The 21,606-nt window shown below is 42.0% G+C and overlaps 1 protein-coding gene across 10 annotated transcripts in view; it reads right to left on the reverse strand.

Moving 5' to 3' along the window:
* SNED1 (sushi, nidogen and EGF like domains 1) overlaps window positions 1–21,606 on the reverse strand; it is a 247,816-nt gene that overhangs the window by 117,242 nt on the left and 108,968 nt on the right. For 9 of the 10 annotated variants that reach the window (XM_040348915.1, XM_040348917.1, XM_040348912.1 and 6 more), the window contains 6 exons: window positions 18,651–18,764; window positions 14,099–14,212; window positions 10,632–10,745; window positions 10,425–10,538; window positions 8,964–9,077; window positions 7,076–7,189 (listed from right to left, as the gene is read on the reverse strand). In XM_040348915.1, the coding sequence (XP_040204849.1) occupies window positions 7,076–7,189; window positions 8,964–9,077; window positions 10,425–10,538; window positions 10,632–10,745; window positions 14,099–14,212; window positions 18,651–18,764 (684 nt within the window). The remainder of the gene's footprint in view (window positions 1–7,075; window positions 7,190–8,963; window positions 9,078–10,424; window positions 10,539–10,631; window positions 10,746–14,098; window positions 14,213–18,650; window positions 18,765–21,606) is intronic. The other variant, XM_040348919.1, reaches the window with a different exon arrangement.

The raw sequence follows: 21,606 nt of genomic DNA on the forward strand, positions 1-21,606 counted from the left end.
ACATGTTAGATAATTAAATACATGTTACATTAACAGAGTTGAACAGCCCTGCCCAGGGGGTGGTCCCTCCAGACATAACCCTCCTCAGTGCAGCATGCAGCCTCAGTTCGTAACAAGCCGTACAAACCTAAAAAAGGAGGGGTGGGAGCTGTGTCCGTCCAAGGACTCAGAGAAAGGGATTTTACGGTGAGTACAAAAAATCCTATTTTCTCTTATCGTCCATTGACAGACTCACCTCCTTAAATCACAGCTCCAGTGACATCCTTGATAATGTCATCCAGCGAGGACCTAAAAGGTCTCCCACCCATAAAAGGGTAAATCTGCCAGGGCGTATGTTAGAGGCCTGACCAGCAGACCAGCATTCCAACCAGAGAAGGCGTCAACCATCTCTGAAACTGAAGACCTGGGTACCAAGGGCGTGGCATCCAGTGAAACATCACAGACATATACCAGGCTCTGGACCAGCTGGTCTGTTAGCCTAATAACTTCGGGAGAGAGTCGGTGCTCCTCCACTGTCTGGTGCAAAATGCTCACTCCAAGAGTGACTGGGACCCCAGCGTAGTGGCCACAATAAGCCGCCAGGCAGACCCCAGCATGGTAGACATGGAACGGGTCAGTACTTCGGATCTTCTATCAGTCAGATCCATACAAGCGGGGGAGGGTGGTCACCTATACATGACAACCAGAGGGTCCACCACCGGGGAAGAGGCCCACTCTCTTTAAAAGGCTTTCCTCAAGGGGCACTGAACCGCCAGGTGGTGAGGGACTACAAAAGCCCTCAGCGGCTTTTCTCATTCCGCATCTTAGAAATTAGCAAAGAAGGGCACAGAAGGAAAAAACCTACACAAAGCGGTCTGATTTGTGTGATCCCCAAAAAAAAAAGACAGAGCTCTCAGCGGAAACCCAGCTGCACTATCCAGCTAAAGAGAGTCCCTTACAGCAGTGTGAAGCACACCCCTAAGTGCCTTATCCTGCAGACCCAGGTACCTGGTTCATGGCTCCATGACAGAGCATTCCCCAGGGGATAACGGGGGGAGGGGGCACTCTTTTAACCCCCGACCGACCGCAATCCGCCCCCACCCTGGCACCAAAGTGTCCAGGACCAACAATAAAAAGCATCTATGGGAATCCCAGGCACTAAACACCTGCTGCCACCACAAGCATGTTGGGGAAGGACCAGATACTGACTCCAAAGTTTAGTAATACATACACATAGGGCCAGATCCACGTAGCGCGGCGCTTTTTTAAGTCCGGCGTAGCGTATCTCAGATACACTACGCCGCCGTAACTTACAGCTTATTTCCCGTATCCACAAAGAATTTGCGCCATAAGTTACGGCGGCGTAGTGTAAATGTGTCGGCATAAGGGCGCGCAATTCAAATTACTTAGTTGTGGGTGTGTTTTATGACAATACGTGTTGACCTCACGTAAATGAAGTTTTCGTGAGGTCAACAATAGATACGCCAGCGTAACTGCTTTGTGGATCTGGCCCATAGTGTGCATATATATCATGCAAGTGTATGCCACAAAATGGAAGCTCCCAGGCCCTATTCAGGGCATCTCACCCTTTGCTGCGCTGACCAGGGTACCCAGGGGACTCACCTCAGGAATAGACTGCCCAGCGCTGCCATCCACCCTCAGCACATGGCGTGTGGGGAGGAAAAAAAACGTGAGGTAACTTGTGGCAGCCGAAAGGACCTGTGTGCGCCGTAGAGTCAGCACTAGAGGTCAGGACTACCCAAAGATGGCCGCCGAGCATTCAGAACGCGGCCACAGGACAATTGGCGACAGCAATGTAAGCTGCGCCATGGCGCGGCTACGAAAAAATGGCCACCAATGGAAGTTTTCAATGCAATTGAAAAACCACCCAAAAAATGGCACCAGCGTCGGCAGAATCGCGGCAAAATGCGGCAAAAAGCCTTCCAGGGATTTAAAAGTGCCAAAAAAGAAAAAAAACCCTCACAGAAAAGCCCCAGTACAAAAAAACTCAGGCCAGGTACACAGTCCCCTCAGGAAGGCCCCCCCCCTCCCCCGACAGCGGCAAATGTTAGCAGAGGTAAAGGAGCAGGGAAGGAAGGAGAAGAGGACCACCAAACCCCAGGAATGCCCAGCCATACCAACCCACCTAAGCGGGAGGGACTGTACTTACCCGTCCGAGCAAGGACTCGCTGACGGGTAAGTCTAAAAAGACCTACAACCGCAATGGAGGTAGCTGTCGGCCCGGTCCACTGTCCAGTCGTATGTGGACCTCGGAGCAAAGCTCACCGGCCACCCCAGGAGTCATAGGGTATGGTGTGGAAGACCCAGCCTCTTTGCAAAGGTGTGCCCACGCTTGCTGGTCGGGCTGAGTAGACTACAAGGATCTATATTATCCAGCCTGTCTCTCAGCCGACAGTTGAAAGAAGATTCTTCAAGAAAAAATTTAAATAAAAGAAAAGAAAAGAAAAATTTTCCTCTGGGTGCTGGGCCCAAAGGGAGCCATACGTCCTTCTTCTTTGCTAGGCAGAACAAAACTGAGGCTGCATGCTGCAGTGAGGAGGGTTATGTTTGAAAGGGACCGCCCCTTCGGCGGGGCTTTTCAACTCTGTTAATGTAACACGTATTTAATTATCTAACATGTTTCTGCCTAGTCCTCTCCTGTAAACAGGGAACATAACCCACTTGTCAAGATTTAAGGAGCTGTGTCCGTCCATGGACGATAAGAGAAAAGAGGTTTAGAGGGAGAAAAAGACTGAGCAGAAAAGGTATGAAAAGGGGGGGGGGGGGAGTTCGCTGGAAGAAGAAGGGCAGGGCGAGGGGATGCACTGAGCATTAGGTTCGAAGAGGGATTACCCTCATCTGAGAATATAAACATGTTCCAGTGGATCCATGTTTTAGAATAGATCTTGTGGCACAAGTGGGAATGGCTTAAAGGCATTGTAAATCCTTCTACCTGCACCATGTATTTTTTACCTGCATAAGACATGCATTGATTACATAGTTTCATTGTGCCATTTGTTGATCTGTACACACAGCCTATAAAAGTGTAAATCTTCACACTCAGGTATCATAAGTTTCTCTTTGTGTTCAAGGCATGCAGCATAGCACTACACAGGTTAATGCATGACCTCTGTCTGTAGTCCAAGAACTGACATTTCCTGTACAGAAACAACATATCCCATAACCCTTGGGTATCTGTGTCTGGTGCAGGTGCAGGAGCAGTAATTAGATCTGACACAGCCACAAACAGGCAGAGCATTCACAGCAGTACATTACCATTCCCACATTTGTGATGCGACATGCATTGGACGCTGTGAGATAGGGAACAGGAAGTTGTCTTGTCCCTTTGGTGAATAGGGACAAGCTAGGTGAATGAAAACATGGACATAGGGGAATCAATCAGCCATGACAACGCACCCACTGTTATAGAGTAAAGCAAACAAACAAACAGCAAATTTTTATAACTACACCAATATCCAGTTAAAAACAACAAAAACATTTAAAAATATAAATTTTCTTCACATTTGTTGTCACTGATATGTTAATGAAGACACCAGGTTTTGTCTTTTTAGCTAGTGCATATATAATTCATGCTGTATTGCAATAAATATGCACAACTGTATACTCTACTCCACATTGCTCCTGTTTGTCCTGAGTGATGATCTATTCAGACCATACCTTTTATTTTTCAAAAGATTTTGACCCAGGCACAACTAATAGGATGCCATGCATCCTAGATAGCTGAAAAAAGATCAGTCTGACACATCTTTTCATTTCATAAAGAATGCAACATGTATCAGCAGAAGACATTAGTCACATTTCTTGACTAAACAAATATCATCCAAGTCTGTATTCCTTGCCCTTGGATATGGCACAGGTTAAAAAACATTGGCTCCAATTAAAACACTTGATATGAATAAAGGTTTCTGTCTAGTTTATATTAAAAAAAACAACAGCAGAAACCCAGACAGGTAAACCAATGGATTTGTCACAAGCTGCCACAAGGCACATACAAGGTAAAAGTAATATAAAGCTGGGAAAACCCTATAAAATTGTAAGCATTATTTTTCTTAACTATGAACATGACTAACTTGGAATGGAATGAGAGAATCTAGTACTGGAGGCAAATATAAATTAAACAAACCACATAGAATTTTATAATGGTTGTTAAATTACCATATAAAAATATCTTGTTGTTCACGGTTAAAATGTTTGATTCTACCTCCCTCAACAGAGAACAATACAATACAAAAAGTGTCCAAGCACACTTACCTGCTGATCAGCAAAAAAAAAAGCTGTCATTCGAGCTGTGCTGGGCTTTTTGTGGATTCCCTGCACATTTATTCAGAAATGGGCTATATCCAAAGCATACCTACCCCGATGTATTAATTGCTATACATGTCCCATGTTAGAAGCTCTGTTAGACTAGAGTTAGGGACCACACTTTACAGAGGTGCCTTTGAGTGGCAGTGTTGCTTCCACATAAGCTTGAAAATACATGTAACGAAAAACTCTGTTTTAAATCAAGTAAAGTTGTTTTTTGTTGATTAGCAGGTACGTGTGCCCGAGAAGTTTTTCTATTGTATTTTCTTTAAAGTGATTCTAAAGGTTTTATTAAAAAAAAAAAGATTACAAACATGTTATACTTGCCAACTCTGGGTAATGGTTCTGCACAGAGCAGCCCAGATCCTCTTCTTTTTGGGTCCCCCGCTGGTGGTTCTGCCCCCCCCCCCCAAAGTGCTCCCATAGCAAGCCTATTGCTATGGGGGCACTCGAGCAGGCTCACTCTTGAGGCGTGCCCCTGTGAATAGACATTGTCTAGTCGCACACAGAGCATGGCTCGGCCCTGCCCCAGCTCTCTTCTCATTGGCTCACTGACTGTGATTGACAGCAGCAGGAACCAAAAGCTCCTGCTGCTGTGTCAGCCAATGAGGAGAGAGAGACCCAGGAAAGCGGCTGCACTCATGCACATCGAGATGGGGCTTGGGTAATTATTAGTAGGGGAAGGCTGCACCCAGAAGTTTTTTTTATCTTAATGTATAGAATGCCTTAAGGTAAATAAACCTCTGCCTTTAGAACCACTATAAACTGCTCAAACCATTTGCAACTTACTTATACAAGGTATACAAGGTATACATTGACTTGGGTGGTTGACATTTTTTATTTCACCTTCGCTGTGGACCTGAGAGGATCGCTTTAAACAGAGTCTGGTTCCCAAAATGTACCAGTAGCTGCAGTGTGATGGTCTACCAACTGGATATATTTAGAATGGATTGTTCAGATAAATAGGCAGGTGTTGGTAAATTTTCTGAATCAGAATCAGAATCAGACCAGCTTTACAAAATATTTTGTATGATAGATGAAATTCATGCTGCTGATAGATCACCACTATTAACTTTTGTCATTTTCTGTTCATTTCCTATAGCAAAGGGTATGAATGAATTGTGTATGTGAGAAAATGTACATGTTATGGTAAACTACAGTAAATCTTTCGTTATACGCAAAAAGAAAAGAACTGACAGCAAAATCAAGAAGGTTTAAAGAAATTAAGGTACCGTAACTAATTCAGTAATTGAACATTATATAAATTATTTATAAATTATTTAAATATAGTTATTGATATGAGGAAAACTAAAGCTGGCCATAGATATATGTGGAGGCAATGGACTGCCGATAGACTTGTATTTTAGCCACCTGTCCAATAAAAGAGTGCTCAGATAAGTTAAAGATGCATGCTTATGGAGCAGGAAAAAGGGACAAACACACATGGTACGAGTTTACTTCAGTAAAAAACATAGTGGTCACATATCAATTTCAAATCTATACCACAAGTCATTACCCTTACGTTAAAACAGCTAGAGGGGTCTTATGGTGCTGAAAGACATTAGTCTGTTGTCTACTATGGCTAAAAACAGCTAGATCAGGTTATTTTCATCGCATATCTATTAGCTAGATTCAGGTATGGGCGCATATCTTTAAGGCGGCGTAGCGTATCGTATTTACGCTACGCCGCCTTAAGTCAGAGAGGCAAGTACTGTATTCACAAAGCACTTGCCTCCTTACTTACGGCGGCGTAGCGTAAATGGGGCCGGCGTAAGCGCCTAATTCAAATGAGGATGAGGGGGCGTGTTTTATGTTAATGTTTGGTGACCCGACGTGATTGACGTTTTTTTTACGAACGCCGCATGCGCCGTCCGTGTACATATCCCAGTGTGCATTGCTCCAAAGTACGCCGCAAGGACGTATTGGTTTCGACGTGAACGTAAATTACGTCCAGCCCCATTCATGGACGACTTACGCAGACGACGTAAAATTTTCAAATTTCCACGTGGGAACGACGGCCATACTTAACATTGGCTAGGCCAGCTATTTGTTGGAATAACTTTACGCCGGAGAAAAACCATACGTAAACGACGTAAAAAAAATGAGCCGGGCGCACGTACGTTTGTGAATCGGCGTATCTAGTCATTTACATATTCTACGCCGAACTCAACGGAAGCACCACCTAGCGGCCAGCGGGAAAATTGCACCCTAAGATACGACAGCGTAGGAGACTTACGCCGCTCGTATCTTAGCCTAATTTAAGCGTATCTGGTTTCCAGAATACGCTTAAATTAAGGCCGTCGTAGATTCAGAGTTACGACGGCGTATCTACTGATACGCCGGCGTAAACGTACCTGAATCTGGCTACATAAGTACATATGCTGCCCAAAACAACTTATCAGATTCCATTTTTTTTTTGTGGGGAATCCTGGCACAGAAGTGATACAACTGACACAAGTAGTCCTATCACTACCTATCATTCTTGGGTCAAGGAAACCAACAAAGATGTGATGACAGACTGCAGAGCCTATGAAATTGGGTGTACCCCAAGTCAGACATTTTACTGAGTAGGTCAATCTGATCCAACAGTATTTGTTGGCACGGTGTAACAGTATTTTCTCCACCCCTCTTCCCTCACCTCAGAGGCTACTTGTGAGCTTGGCCCAACTGGCTCACCTGTAAAAAGAATGACACTCTGCCCACTGAGTAACCTAAGTATAATATCTGTGAGTTGTGACCAGCTTAAATAATACAATATTCCTCCCATTCTGACCTGTTTCACAGTGTTTCCCCGTAAACCTTTGATGACACACACACCGGTACGTATCAACAGTATCCTCACACATCCCTCCATTTAGACATGGTGACGAAGAGCATGGTTTCAACTCTGGAATGAAAAAATGTAACGAATTTACATAGGAAATGCAACTATACTATGTGGTCAGATGCATGCAGTATTATCACTGGTATACATGTTAGTAATACTCTATATATCATCGCAACTACTTAGGTGAATTATACCTTGTTTTTTTCAAAACAAATTGGGCTTTCATTTGGTGGTAAATAGTAATGGATATCTCCAGATTAATTTTTTTAATTATAAAAAGCAAACTGGCACACAAAATAGTAGAAAAAATTATTTATTTTAAAGCGGAGTTCCGGCCACAATTTCACTTTTTAAATATAAATACCCCTGTAATACACAAGCTTAATGTATTCTAGTAAAGTTAGTCTGTAAACTAAGGTCCGTTTTGTTAGGTTGTTACAGAATTTAGACACTTTATAAAATAGAAATTGACTGGGGTCATCTTAAGTGTGGGCATCATGAAGCCAGACTGTATGACTTCCTGGATTTCAGCCTTGCAAATCTCGCACATGCTCAGTGCTGCACAGGCAATGTAATAGTTTTCAGATCGGGTTTCAGCACCTGTACTGTCCAAGTCACATGATTCTTCGAGACTGGGGAGTGCACAGACTCCTGGAAAGTTACACCCACTACATTCCCAGGAGTCTGTGCAGTGTAGGTTAGGAAGCTTAAGCACCTAGGTGCAGGAAGAGGGAAGATTCTGCCTAGCAACAACACTTTGAAGGCATCTAAAAAAAAAAAAAATTCTTAAAGGACTAATGACATTTTTTTACAACTACTGATGTAATGTTATATTTATGGGTGGAACTCCACTTTAAATGTAGCTGTATATTTCTTGCTATTACTATAACCTACTACCAAAACACAATAAAAAAAAACCCCAAAAAAACGTCCTTCTACTGGCGATCGCAGCGATACCAAATATGTATATGTTATTTATAGCATACAAACAATCATTTTGTTTTTTTCACGAACCTAAAACACACTGACACCAAAGATTTTTTTTTTATCCTACCTAAAATACACTGACCTCTGAACCCTACCTCACCATGACCTGTGAACCTAACTTTGACTCTAACACTGACCTTGATCAAACCCTGATATTATCCTCTATTGTTAGTTTTTTTTGAATAAATACTTTTTTTTTTGTTTACATCTTTCTCCTCTAGCAACTAGAATTTTGTTTCCATCTTTCTCCTCTAGCAACTAGTATGACCCAAAACTCTTGGTGAGAGCTCAGTCTTTGTGCTGGAAGTGTGCTGCGCAGCACACTGTCACCACAAACACAGCTGCACATTCATGGGCCCCATGGAAGAAGACTTATTTGAGTATGCTCGTCGGAAACCAATGAAATAATATTTGTACATATACTGGCCGCATAACATAACTGCAATGCAATTTCAGAAAAAAAAGGGTATCTTTCTGGAAAGATACAGAAAGTTACAATAAATTACAATGGGAAAAAATAAAACAGGAGAGCTGTGTGTGCCTACTCCTCATCAGCATGTTATAAATAAGCATGCCAAAAAAACAGGAAAAAGTCTAAGCTGTCAAGATGTAATATGTACTTCTCTTATTCTATTTTACAAAAGTACTTTCATCATGACCGAGTGGAAGAGTTCCACATTTTAAAACAGCATTGTTTTTCTATTTGAATAAAGTTCTTCTCTTATAAGAGAAATTGAAGAGATTCTAATAATGTCAATTATATACCAGGAAGGCCACTTAATCTACGGCATTTAGACATATTAAAATATAGTATGAATAAAAGCAAATGCAAATTAGAACATCTCACCGGTCTCACACCGCTGTCCAGTGAACCCGAGCAGGCACAGACAGCTGTAACTAGAGCCTACGTCCTTACAGAGACCATCGTTTAGACATGGAGAAGAAGAGCACGGCTTTAGTTCTGAGGGTGAGTAGAAGAAAAGTTAAACACTTCAGAAAAAAACAAAAGACAAAGACAATGAAAAAAAACATTTAGAAGGGAAATGGAAAGAAAAGGTAAGTGAACCAACAATGCACTAGCTTAAAGTAACCTATTTAGAAAATAAAAAACAAACCTTTACAACCCCTTTAGGACTATATCTTAAATCAGTATTAAACCCAAAAGCAAACATTTATTATATTGCAGCTTACCCATTCTTAGATGTGATGGCTGCATTTGTTTCCTTTTTTAAGCTTTCTTTTTTATATTTTTATCTGGTGATCCAGCCAGCAAGTCGGTTTTTCACAAGTTCAAGCTCACCAGCAGAATGTATCAGTTTACATGGATAAGACAAACCACTTAACACTAGCAAGGGTGAATAAAATGATCGGCTTTTATTTATTCACGCAAATCCTTTATCACAAAACACATTGCTGTAACTGATTATAAAGTGTGAGCTGGAGTTTGGATTCAATTTGTTGGTGTATCTAAATCTGCTAATACACGAAACACTACACTCCTCCCCAAACTGACAAATCTGCTGTCTGTTGTGCCTACTGTGCTCATTCCTCCAGGGCTAAGTCTCAATAATACACACACACACATGCTATACAACCTTTCTAGCAAATTTCCACTAGGACTGACCATAAGAGGGATTACTGTGACACATTTGGCCAGCTTAAACACGTATTGCAAAATGTGTGAACTAAAAATCCCTGTTTTTCATTGCATAGTTTGCTGGAAAGGGTGAATAGCAGTGTGCAGAGGGTTGATCTAGAATTTGTAGTGTTAATATGTGGTCACACCCCTTTAGCACCTGGTGGATTATATACATGTACAAGCTATTGGGATTTGAGCACAGGTATGTCTTGTTTTTCTTTTCGTTTCAGATTGTTTTTATTACAGGAGGTATGTTACTGGCCAGATCACCAGGTGCAAACAGAGAGAAAGCCAAAGAAAAGAAAACTAACGCTGCCACCACATTTAATATAATATATTTTTGGATTTGGGTTTAATATTGCTTTAAGTGAAATATGGTGGCTGCTACTGCTACTGCTGGCTTGCTTCTGGAATTGCATTTTGCCTGGCTGTGTGTGGCTCCTTTACTTCTGATTTTCAGACTCAGAACAAACATCTAGAAAACAGATTTCAGTAAGTAAGAATTCCATTTTCCTATTTGTTCTAGGTCATAGTGAAGCCAACATATTTCTCTTATAACAGGATTTTAATATCATCAAACTGGGAATAGTGTAGTTCACGGAGAGCTAACCACCTACCACATATTCCAACCAACAGTACTAGATCATATTTTATTTCAAACCTTCTGACCTGTTTCACAGTTCATCCCTGTAAATCCTCTGGTACATAGACAGCTGTACGTATCGCCCAGATCTTCACATGTTGCCCCATTCTTACATGGAGTTGATGAGCAGGGTCTGATCTCTAGAAACAGATTATCATAGATAATAAGCAAGTGGATACAAAACTCTGCCTACTAACAGAAACCAAATATGACTTTTAGTTTCAGAAGCTTACCATTCTCACAGTGGGCCCCCGTGAACCAAGGAGGGCAAGAACAAGAGTATGTAATTCCTGACTCCACACAGGTTGCTTCATTTAAACAAGGGGATGAGGAACAAGGTCTAATTTCTAAGAACAAAAACATTGATAGTCAGAGGGAACCTGAGTGGTGGCTCCAGCAGTTGCACAAAGAAATGCAAAAAAGTTTCCGCTCAGTTGCAGACACATTCCCTAACTTATGTCAGGGCAAACAATAAAGGTACAGTATTGAGATATGGGCTAAAAAAACAGAAACAGAAAGAAAGGCAATGCACCCAGGATATCACAAACATCCATGTTTATTGTGAAAACCAACCAGAGACATTGCAGTAAAAGCCCTGCTCTAGGACCGCTACTCAGCACATTTCATCCAATTAGGGCTTGATAAGAGAGGTGGACTATACATAAATACAGTGAAATAGTACACAGATTTCTGAAAATGAAAGGCATTCTTAACTCCTTGCCGACTTGCCACAGCACATTTACTGCAGCAGATTGGTTCATACAGGCATAATCTCGTAGTTATACGACGTGGCTTTCTTCTGGGCCACTCATGCATGCGCACGTGGACCTAGAAGACAGTGCTGCCATTTACAGCAGCAATATTTATATGGCCGGCACCAACTGATCAGTTCAGCAAATGACAGAAGAGAGCTCTGTGTTGGAAAGCAACACAGGGCTCTCTTCATAAAACAGCAATGTGCCAGGTTTTTTATCCCTGTAAAGGGAGTAAAAACCGGTACATTGCTTAGTAAAACACTACACAGTACACACACTAATCATTGTTAGGCACATATTTAACCACTTGATTGCCCTAGACGTTAACTCCTTCCCAGCCAGTGTCATTACTACAGTGACAGTGTATATTTTAGCATTGATCACTGCAATAGTGTCACTGGAGATGTCAGTGGCAGTTAATCAGTTCCCCCTAGCATCAGTCAGATTGCCCGCTGTAGAGAGCGTTTTGCAAGACATGCAATATTTTATATAAATTTTGACTTGATATACAAGCGATGTCTTGATACACAAGTAGCATCATGTCACAACTAAGTATAAAAGACAACTGATGCACCTCTAAGTGTAGAAACACAGTTACATTTAATGAAGGTGCAACACTAGAAACTTACATGATTGATGAATAAAACAGGCACATGCAATTATGTAGGCATCCGGGGTAAAGCTGTCCACATAGACCGTACTCCTCACCGCCATTGACGTTGTCCCTTCCATGCTGCGCTCCACGAGTGGTTCAAGGCATGCTTTCAGATCGCTCTACTGCAGGGTAGTCCTCCTGGTCACGATTGCAGACTGATAGCGGTGAGAGTCGGCAGTGTGGGGGATGGTCTATGTGGACAGCTTTACCCCAGATGCCTGCATACTTAGTTGTGCCTCTTTTACTCATCAGTCATGTGAGTTGCTAAATGTTGCACCTTCATCTTTTGTTATTCCTGTTCTTATAAATAAAGAAACAAAATATGTACAAAACCATTATACATTTCTTTTTGCAAAGTCAAAACAAACTTTGAACATTATTCATTAAGTCCCCATTCATGCAGAATTTTTCTGTCTGCTTGCCTAAACCTGACAACGCAGAATCCTATTCTTTCTAACTGTGTCTGTTCACACTTGTATGGTCAGTTGCCCTAAGCTCTACACCCAATGCTCAAAAATGGAGTCACACTTGGAGAATGTGAGGACACCAGTGGGAAAACCTGTTCAGGCCGTCAGCCTCAGGCCCCTGGGCAGGGGCATTGCAAGCTGCTCCAGAGTTATTAGTGAGCCAGGAGCTGGGAGGGCCATGGTTTATCTTTCAAAGGAGCATGGAAGTAGTTGTGCAGGCTTTGTGTGAAAAGTAGGAAACAGCATGACAAGGAGGAGGGTGACCACGCACGCTTAGTAAGGCGGGAGCAGGTTGCCAGATTCCCACATTTTCCCTTCAACACATGAAGTGTTAAAGCCAGAGTCCCAGGCCATAACCTCAGGGTGGGTACAGCCAAGGAGAATAGCATATAATGCACATGACAGGCTGCAAAAAGGAATGACCCCTTGACTTACAGTAGCAGTGGTCCAGAAGGCATCCTGCAGCTCCCAAACACACTCAAGCCAGAACGTGCCAGAGTAGAGACTAGGACATTTTCCCCTTCCAGACAGTCTTTGCCCCACCTGTGGGCATACTCACTGAAGAGACTTCAGGTACAGGGTTCCACTGGCAGGTGTACCCTAGCCCTGGACCTGTAAAGCGCTCTTCAGCTAACTCACACAGTACACTGGGTATCTGAAGAGTGCTGCAATCAGAGCCCAGTATCCTAGAGTCACATTAAAAGCCGCTTACACATCTTAGCATGGTGAGGTTTGGCTACAGTTTCAAAGGCTACAGCATGAATTAACCAATCATGCAAATTACAAAAAATTAGCTCTCTGACTGCAGTAAGCAAGGAAGCTTGACTGATGGAAACATAATATCGATAAGGCAGAAAAAAAGCCTATTGGGAAGTGTTTGCATCTTAGAGGATATGTCTATTTTTCTAAGGTACTAGCATAAAACTGAAGCCTAATCAGAGTAAGAGGGGTTATATCTGGATGATTAACAACTTGTAAGTATCCAATCTATTGTAAGTAGTAGTATAACTTTCATGTTAACTCTGTGCCCCCTAATGAATGAGAAAGAAAACGATATAAAAAAATTACGTTTCGTATACCATTGCAATGTTACTGCAGTATATTACTGAAGAAATTTACAATTACTGGTAGTACAATAGCTTTGTATTATGCTTTTCTCTTATCCCTTTTCATTGAACTGACTTATTCTTGCTAACCCTAGTGTGATACCCTAGTGCAGTGGTCTCCAAATTGCGGCACAGGGCCAAGGGCCAGGTTCAGGCAAGCAAAGGCCCTTTGCTTGCCTGAACCTGGCCCTTGAAGCACTATTCCTCCCACTAATATAAGACACAATTCTGCCAATTGACATCAACAATGGGGCACCATTTCTCCCACTGACATTAACAATGGGGCACTTTCTCTCTCAATGATCGCACTATTCCTCCCTCTGATACCAAATGGGGCGATGTTTGCTCTGACTGATGACAGAAAAATTTCCACTTCTGCTGGCCACAGTCCGGCCCCCTAAAGTCTGAAGGACAATAAACCGGCCCTTTGTTTAGAAAGTTTTAAAACCCCTGCCCTAGTGGGATACTCTAGTGCAGGGGTCTCAAACTGGTGGCCCTCCATCTGTTGCGAAACCACCCATGAGGCGTTGCAAAGCTGACAGTTACAAGCATGACTCCCACAGGCAGAGGAATGATGGAACTTGAAGTTTCACAACAGCTGGAGGGCCGCCAATTTGAGACCCCTGCTCTAGTGTGATACAAGACCTCTGATCTCTGAAATCCTCTGAAATCAGAATGAACGGTTATCAGCTGGGTACTGGATTGCTGTATACTTACCAGTTTCACAATGTGCTCCAGTGAATCCTAAAGAACACAGACAGCTGTATGTATCCTCAAGATCTTCACATATCCCTCCATTCAAGCAAGGACGGGAAGAACATGGTCTGATCTCTAGAAACCAGAAAGGTAAGGTTGTGAAATTAATAAAATGATTGCTAATGAAGCTACAAAGAGGCAGAAACAATACAAACGGTAGTTCCATTATTTTAAAAGATGTCTTGTGTCTATTTTTTAAGAGTTTATCTCTTTAAACAGCAAAGTGTTTCTTTAAACAGAAAACAAATTTACTACTGCAGCTGTCTAACAGTGAACAAGTGCTAAGCATAGGCATGTGCACGGGGATAGGGATACGGTGCACGGAAGTGTTTATATAGTGTATGTGTATATATACACTTCCGTGCACCGTATACTTATCCCCTTTGAAGTCACGTGAGAGTGACGTAACGCGTAGGACGCAGGCATACGGACACTGGAAGTGACGCAACAAGGTCCCGAGCTCACTGCTCATTTTTATGCAATGCACTTTACATCATTTGAAGTGTGAGTACCCTTTTTATTGAAATAAACTGTGAATTTTAAAATGCCAAAACGTACTACACCAAGAGGCTCTGTATTCTCTTATTTCTCCATCCATACTCGAGCCCCCGAGTGGCCCCCCCATCCCGCATCCACACATTACTGGAAACACTGGAGAAGGAAGGAATCCCCTCCCCCATTTCGAATGACCTAGCATTCCACCATATCTTTCAATGCTGTTTACCTTACAGCAGTAAGGTAAGAAGGTAGTACACCTACGGGTGTTACTTACACCGAAGGGCCACCTCTCACAGAAGTCACAGTGCCACCTGTTATTGTTACAGAGCACCATGAACACTACACTCTGCACCCTGGATCCAGAGGAATTGATTTTCCCCTTCTGAGATTCGCCAGCACTTGAGCACCCTTTGCTACACTCACAATGGACTTTATTTCCTTTTGTTTCTAATTCTACACCCATTGCTTTTTATTCCAATCATTATACATTTTTGAATATTTATTATCATTGCACTTTATATCATTGCACTTGTAGTCACTTGTTTGCAGCACAGCAGCACTTTATATATTTATTTATATAATGGATTCTCTCTGCATTTATATATCTAGGTTTATATGTCATTTTATGAGGGAGCGCAACATCACTATTTGATTTTTTTATGATTCTTTCGTGGGTATTGTTTGACGCATTACGGTGTTTGCGGCACCCTTTAGCAATTCTATTTACCCATATTAGCGCAGGAATACCCCCGTTATACACATAACTCAATTTATAGCATTTGTTTTATGTGGAGTTTTTATGGATTTTTGGTTGATATTCTGTCTCTATCATTTAAAATACATATATGTTAAAAAATTATAGACCCTCCATTTTCTTTGTAAGTGGGCAAACGTACAAAATCTGCAGGGGATCAAATAATTATTTTCCCCACTGTAAATGTTATTATACGTGGTATGGGAATTTATGTACTACATTGCTATCTTTCCTATTCCGTTTACTCTTTAAAAAAACTTTGAATAAAGTGTTATGTTATCAATACCTCTTATATGGGCAGTATAAGCTTAATAAAAATTGTAGCTTTCCCTAAGCTTTTTTTTTTTTGTTGCACCATACAGGTTCTCCCCCTATTCCTTAACCACTTCCCGACGGCCGTACGACTATATACGGCCGCCGGGTGGCTCTACTTCTCTGGGAGGCCGTGTTTTTACGGCCGCCCCTTTTCGCGTTCCCCGCGCGCGCTCCCGAGCGCGCAGCGGGGAACTGCTGTGCTGGCCGTGTCCCTTGGACACAGCCAGTCACAGATCGCCGTGAACGGCCAATCGGAGCGGCCGTTTCCTAGGCGATCTGTGCGGCCAATGAGAGATGATCTCATATGTTTACATATGAGATCATCTCTCATTCCCGGCTCTCGCAGACAGCGGTGCTGTCAGGGAGAGAGGAGACCGATCTGTGTCTCTTGTACATAGAGACATAGATCGGTCACCCCCCCAGTCACCCCCCTTCCCCCACAGTTAGAACACTAATTAGGATACACATTTAACCCCTTCCTCACCCCCTAGTGTTAACCCCTTCCCTGCCAGTCACATTTATACAGTAATTAGTGCATATTTATAGCACTGATTGCAGTATAAATGTGAATGGCGCCAAAAATGTGTCAAAAGTGTCCGATGTGTCCGCCATAACGTCGCAGTCCCAATAAAAATCGCAGATCGCCGCCATTTCTAGTAAAAAATAAAATTTATACAGTAATTAGTGCATATTTATAGCACTGATTGCAGTATAAATGTGAATGGCGCCAAAAATGTGTCAAAAGTGTCCGATGTGTCCGCCATAACGTTGCAGTCCCAATAAAAATCGCAGATCGCCGCCATTTCTAGTAAAAAAAAAATTTATACAGTAATTAGTGCATATTTATAGCACTGATTGCAGTATAAATGTGAATGGCGCCAAAAACGTGTCAAAAGTGTCCGATGTGTCCGCCATAACGTCGCAGTCCCAATAAAAATCGCAGATCGCCGCCATTTCTAGTAAAAAAAAAATAATAATAATAATAATTCTGTCCCTTATTTTGTAGGTGCTATAACTTTTGCGCAAACCAGTCGCTTATTGCGATTTTTTTTTTTTTTTCTTACTAAAAATATGTAGAATACGTATCGGCCTAGAATGAGGATAAAAAAAAAACGTAAAAAAAAAAAATTGAGCTATTTATTATAGCAACAAGTAAAAATATTTTTTTTTTTTCAAAATTGTCGCTCTATTTTTGTTTATAGCGCAAAAAATAAAAACCGCAGAGGTGATCAAATACCACCAAAAGAAAGCTCTATTTGTGGGGAAAAAAGGACGTTAATTTTGTTTTCGAGCCACGTCGCACGACCGCGCAATTGTCAGTTAAAGCGACGCAGTGCCGAATCGCAAAAAGTCCTCTGGTCAGGAAGGGGTTTAAGTGCCCAGTAAGGAAGTGGTTAAACACTGTGAAGTATATCAATAAACTGTTCAGAGAATTCACCTGGGGTGGCAGGAGAAATACCACAGGCCTATATACGCTACAACATCCTCCCAGCAATAGAAGTTTTAATTTTCCTGATCTGTAACTGTATCACTCTCTAACTAGACACGTAAGGGATTGGATTAATGGAACCTCGATAATGAACTTGACCAGAACATAAACCTTCGTAATATGATAATTTGTTTCCATATTCCTAAAGAACTCTTGCCACTGAGGTGTCACTGAATCCTCCCTTATACTCCATGTGTTTGTCATGGCATAAAATGCACACACGCTGCATGCTAAATAGCTATGTATCACTTTTTCTTCCCCTGTGGAACAGCTTGGACTTCCTACTCTTAATCAGTGGCACTGTAAAGGTCTATAAAATCTTTGGTTGATGTTGACAACAAGCAAAATAATGCTTTGGCTTTTTCGCCATTCTTATGTATCGCCACATCGCTCCTATTTTGTGGGGGCCTAAGCTCCTCCTCTTGCTGCTCTAAATGTGGCCATTTAGATGTGGACTTGTACTATGCCTTTTGGATGTGTCCAAAGATGAAATGTTTTTGCCACTTAGTAGTGAAAAACAAGACCACACACTTAGCAAACTGCATACTTCTAACACCTGAGTGGGCACTCTTTGGTGTAATCAATATCCCAGGTATCAAAATATCAAGAGACTGTAAACAACTTTTTACTGCTATGTCCCTTGTGGCACAGAAAGCTATTATTTTCCTCTACCTTTTAACTATTAGACTGACCGTCATCCATCTAAGTGCTTTCTACGATTCTCCCCTGGACCCAATGCTGCTAGTTTGTCACCAAGCTGTACTAACAAACTGTACATTGTTATTCTTCTTTTGTTTTATTGGCCAAATGTTGCAGCCACTCTTATTGTCAATCACATTCTTGTCCCCAAAATTTATTTTTTCAGGTTTATTCAGTTGTACTTCACTGTCACTACCAGTTTCTAACCATCAGCAGCTCACGCCATACTTCTCACTGCTGTAGGTGGAACATGACAGGCAGATGACTAATGTCCCCTGCAACTCTATATTGCTTCCAGCTGTGAGAAGGGCGGCATATACAGGGTGATGGGCAAAGATTATGTTTTCTGACCATAGGGAGACCATCCTATAGCAGAAGCACACACAGAAAGATGATAAGACTGCTGAATTGCAAGGCAGTGGGAAAGCATTTAAACTGTATAACAGGGGGACGCATATACAAAATTATGACTTGACTATGTAAAGTTGAGCAGATTAGTAGAGACATAATACAAAAAAAGTGAATGTGAAAACATATTTAAAATGTTGTATTTGGGTTTACATACACTTAAACATTTAAACTTTTGCATTCACATTTACTTTCCAGGCTGGAAAAAGAATGTAAACCCACATGGAATCTCACACAATAAATCCTGTTTACATTGATGCTTAATTCATATTTCATGTCTTAATTGCAGGATATTTCCAGAATTATTACATGATTTGCTTTTTGATGTTATGTTGATTTTGCTTCCATACCTGTCTCACAGCTTTGCCCGGTGTATCTGGGATGACACTGGCACACTGCAAGTCCATAGTAGTCCTGGCAAACTCCTCCATTCCAGCAGGTCTTGTAAACACACGGCGATACCTCTAGGATAAATAGGACAAGAAAGAACTAAACTGCCATAAATCCTTTTAATATCAGAGAAACATGGAAAGCATTGATACATGAAGGCCTGCACATTATCCTCCATTATCATACTCTCTGCTACACTCACATATTACTGATCACTTTATAGCTGATGAGAGCTTTTAGCTGAGGACCATAAAGACAAATTAGTCTGGCAAAAACAAACTTTCATAGATCCATGCTGGTTACTACTAATGATTATTTTTATCAGCAAATTCTTTGATATGGTTCCTTATCACCCCATTCAATAGCTTACATACTATTGCTGTTACGTTGACTGGTCTGTAATTACCAGGTATATATCTTAGCTCTTTTTTGAATATCTGTACCACTTTAGCTTTTTGACAATCAGCCGGGTACATTTCCAGTCAATAAGCTGTCCTTAAATATTAGGAATAATGGTCTGGCTATAACATGGCTAAGTTCTTTAACCACTTAAGGACCGCCTAACGCTGATATACATCAGCAGAATGGCATGGCAGAATGGCATGGCTGGGCACAGGCACGTACCTGTACGTCGCCTTTAAGAGCCCAGCCGTGGGTCGCGAGTGCTCGCCGCCGGTCCGAAGGTCCGTGACCGCGCCGCGGGACCCGCGGACCCGATCGCCGCTGGTGTCCCGCGATCGGGTCACAGGAGCTGAAGAACGGGGAGAGGTGTGTGTAAACACACCTTCCCCGTTCTTCTCTGTGGCAGTGTCACTGATCGTCTGTTCCCTGATATAGGGAACGACGATCAGTGACGTCACACCTGCAGCCACGCCCCCCTACAGTAAGAATCACTCCCTTAGGGCAAACTTAACCCCTTAGCGCCCCCTAGTGGTTAACCTCTTCACTGCCATTGTAATTTTCACAGTAATCAGTGCATTGTTATAGCACTTTTCGCTGTGAAACAATGGTCCCAAAAATGTGTCAAAAGTGTCCGATGTCGCAGTCACGAAAAAAATCGCTGATCGCCACCATTATGAATAAAAATTCCATAAAACTACCCCCTATTTTGTAAACGCTATAACTTCAATCAATCAATAAACGCTTATTGCGTTTTTTTTTTTACCAAAAATAAGTAGAATAATACGTATCGGCCTAAACTGAGGAAAAAAACATGTTGTGTATGGTAGTCTGCACTACATACTCAAAACATGTTGTGTATGGTAGGTGCAGACTACCATACACAACATGTTTTATATATTTACATGGGGACTTCCTACATGGGAGAAACACTTTGGACCTGTGAGACTCTGAAGGGATTGGTGTCTGAAATCCAGCAGTAAGAGCGGGGATAACTAGCCACACACTGTCACAATCTCAATCAGGAGATCAGTGAAGCTGGTAAGGAGACATTATATCTGAGGTGGAGGAACCTTTTCTGCAGGATCACGGCACTTTTCCTGGGTGTTACAGCATTTCTAGTTACCTACCTTTATTCACTGGAGGACTTTTATATATTGTGATCTTTCGAACTGTTTCACCCTGTTCTCCCTTATGACAACTACAAGTCAAGAGGCTGCTCCATATTTATAGAATTTTTTAAGCACATATTTTTGTTGTTCATTAATTTGTGTTGATTGATTTTGGGTTGACAATTCACGATTGCACCACGATTTAGGTTTAATCAACATTGCAGCGCAGCTATTTATATATTTTATATATTTTTTTTACAAGGTCCTTAACCTGCATAATGGTCCGGGTCTTAAGTGGTTAGGGACTCTTGGGTACAGGCCATCTGGTCCTGGTGATTTTTCAAGTCTTTTTTGAAGCTTTTGTTAGCCACAAGGTTACATATCATTCTGTGTTACTAACAACACAGTCTTGCTAATTATAGCCCTTATTTTCCTTTGTAAAAATCAAGAAGAATGTATTTAATACAGTTGCTTTCTCTTTGCCACCTGTAACCAACTTTCTTTGATTATCCTTTATGGGGCCAATGTTTGCTGACCTTGTCTTTTTAAAAGAGTTAAAAAAAAAATCCATCGAAATGTTTTTAATATTAATATATTTAAAACATTTTGAGGGATTTCATTTTACTCTCCTCCACTATGTGTCTGTCAGGTCACCCATAGCCAGGTGACAATTGCACCCCGTTGGGGTCAGGGATGCACCACAGGGTAGTGAACCCTATAGCCGATTGCTGCTAGCAGAGAGAAAGCGTGAACCCAAGCTCACCCAGGGCGCGGAGTCTAAGACCCAGTTTTGTGTTCACCAGAGCCTCTAGTGGTGAGAATGGCCTTGGCCGCAACTGGATCCAGGTCAAAACACCCAGGATTCCCTAGGTCACACTCCGCAGGGAGAGAGGGGAAGCAACCAGCAGGACAAATGGTGGTGATGGGTTGGCCGAGGTCAGAGCAACAGGCAGACAAGGGTAACTGTGGGACAGGCAAATGGTCAGGGGCACAGGCAAACAGCAGAAGTCAGGAACAAGCCAAAAACGGTACACAGGAAGATGATCGTAGCACACTGCAAACAGGAACTTAGCAAACTACATTATTGAACAGCGAAGCAGACTAGCAGTGCAATGGTTAATATAGGCTTCCTGGGATGGCCTAGGGTGGAGCCATACAGGGAGGAAGGTGATAAGAGACAGTCAGAAGGAGGGTCAGGCCTATAATGAACACATGGAGATCAGGTAAGCAGGCAGACTTTGTTGCATATCCATGACAGTGTCTTTCATGGTCTATTTTAGCCACCCGATTGTTCTTTTACATTTATTATTGCATTATTTTTAGGGTTGGAATGTTGATGGTGACCCCTCTGCCTTATATTTTTTAGAGAACTATTTTTTTCTTAATAAACGTTTGTCGACCGTAT

Source organism: Rana temporaria, chromosome 4 (assembly GCF_905171775.1).
Source record: "Rana temporaria chromosome 4, aRanTem1.1, whole genome shotgun sequence".
In the NCBI taxonomy this organism is placed as follows: Eukaryota; Metazoa; Chordata; class Amphibia; order Anura; family Ranidae; genus Rana; species Rana temporaria.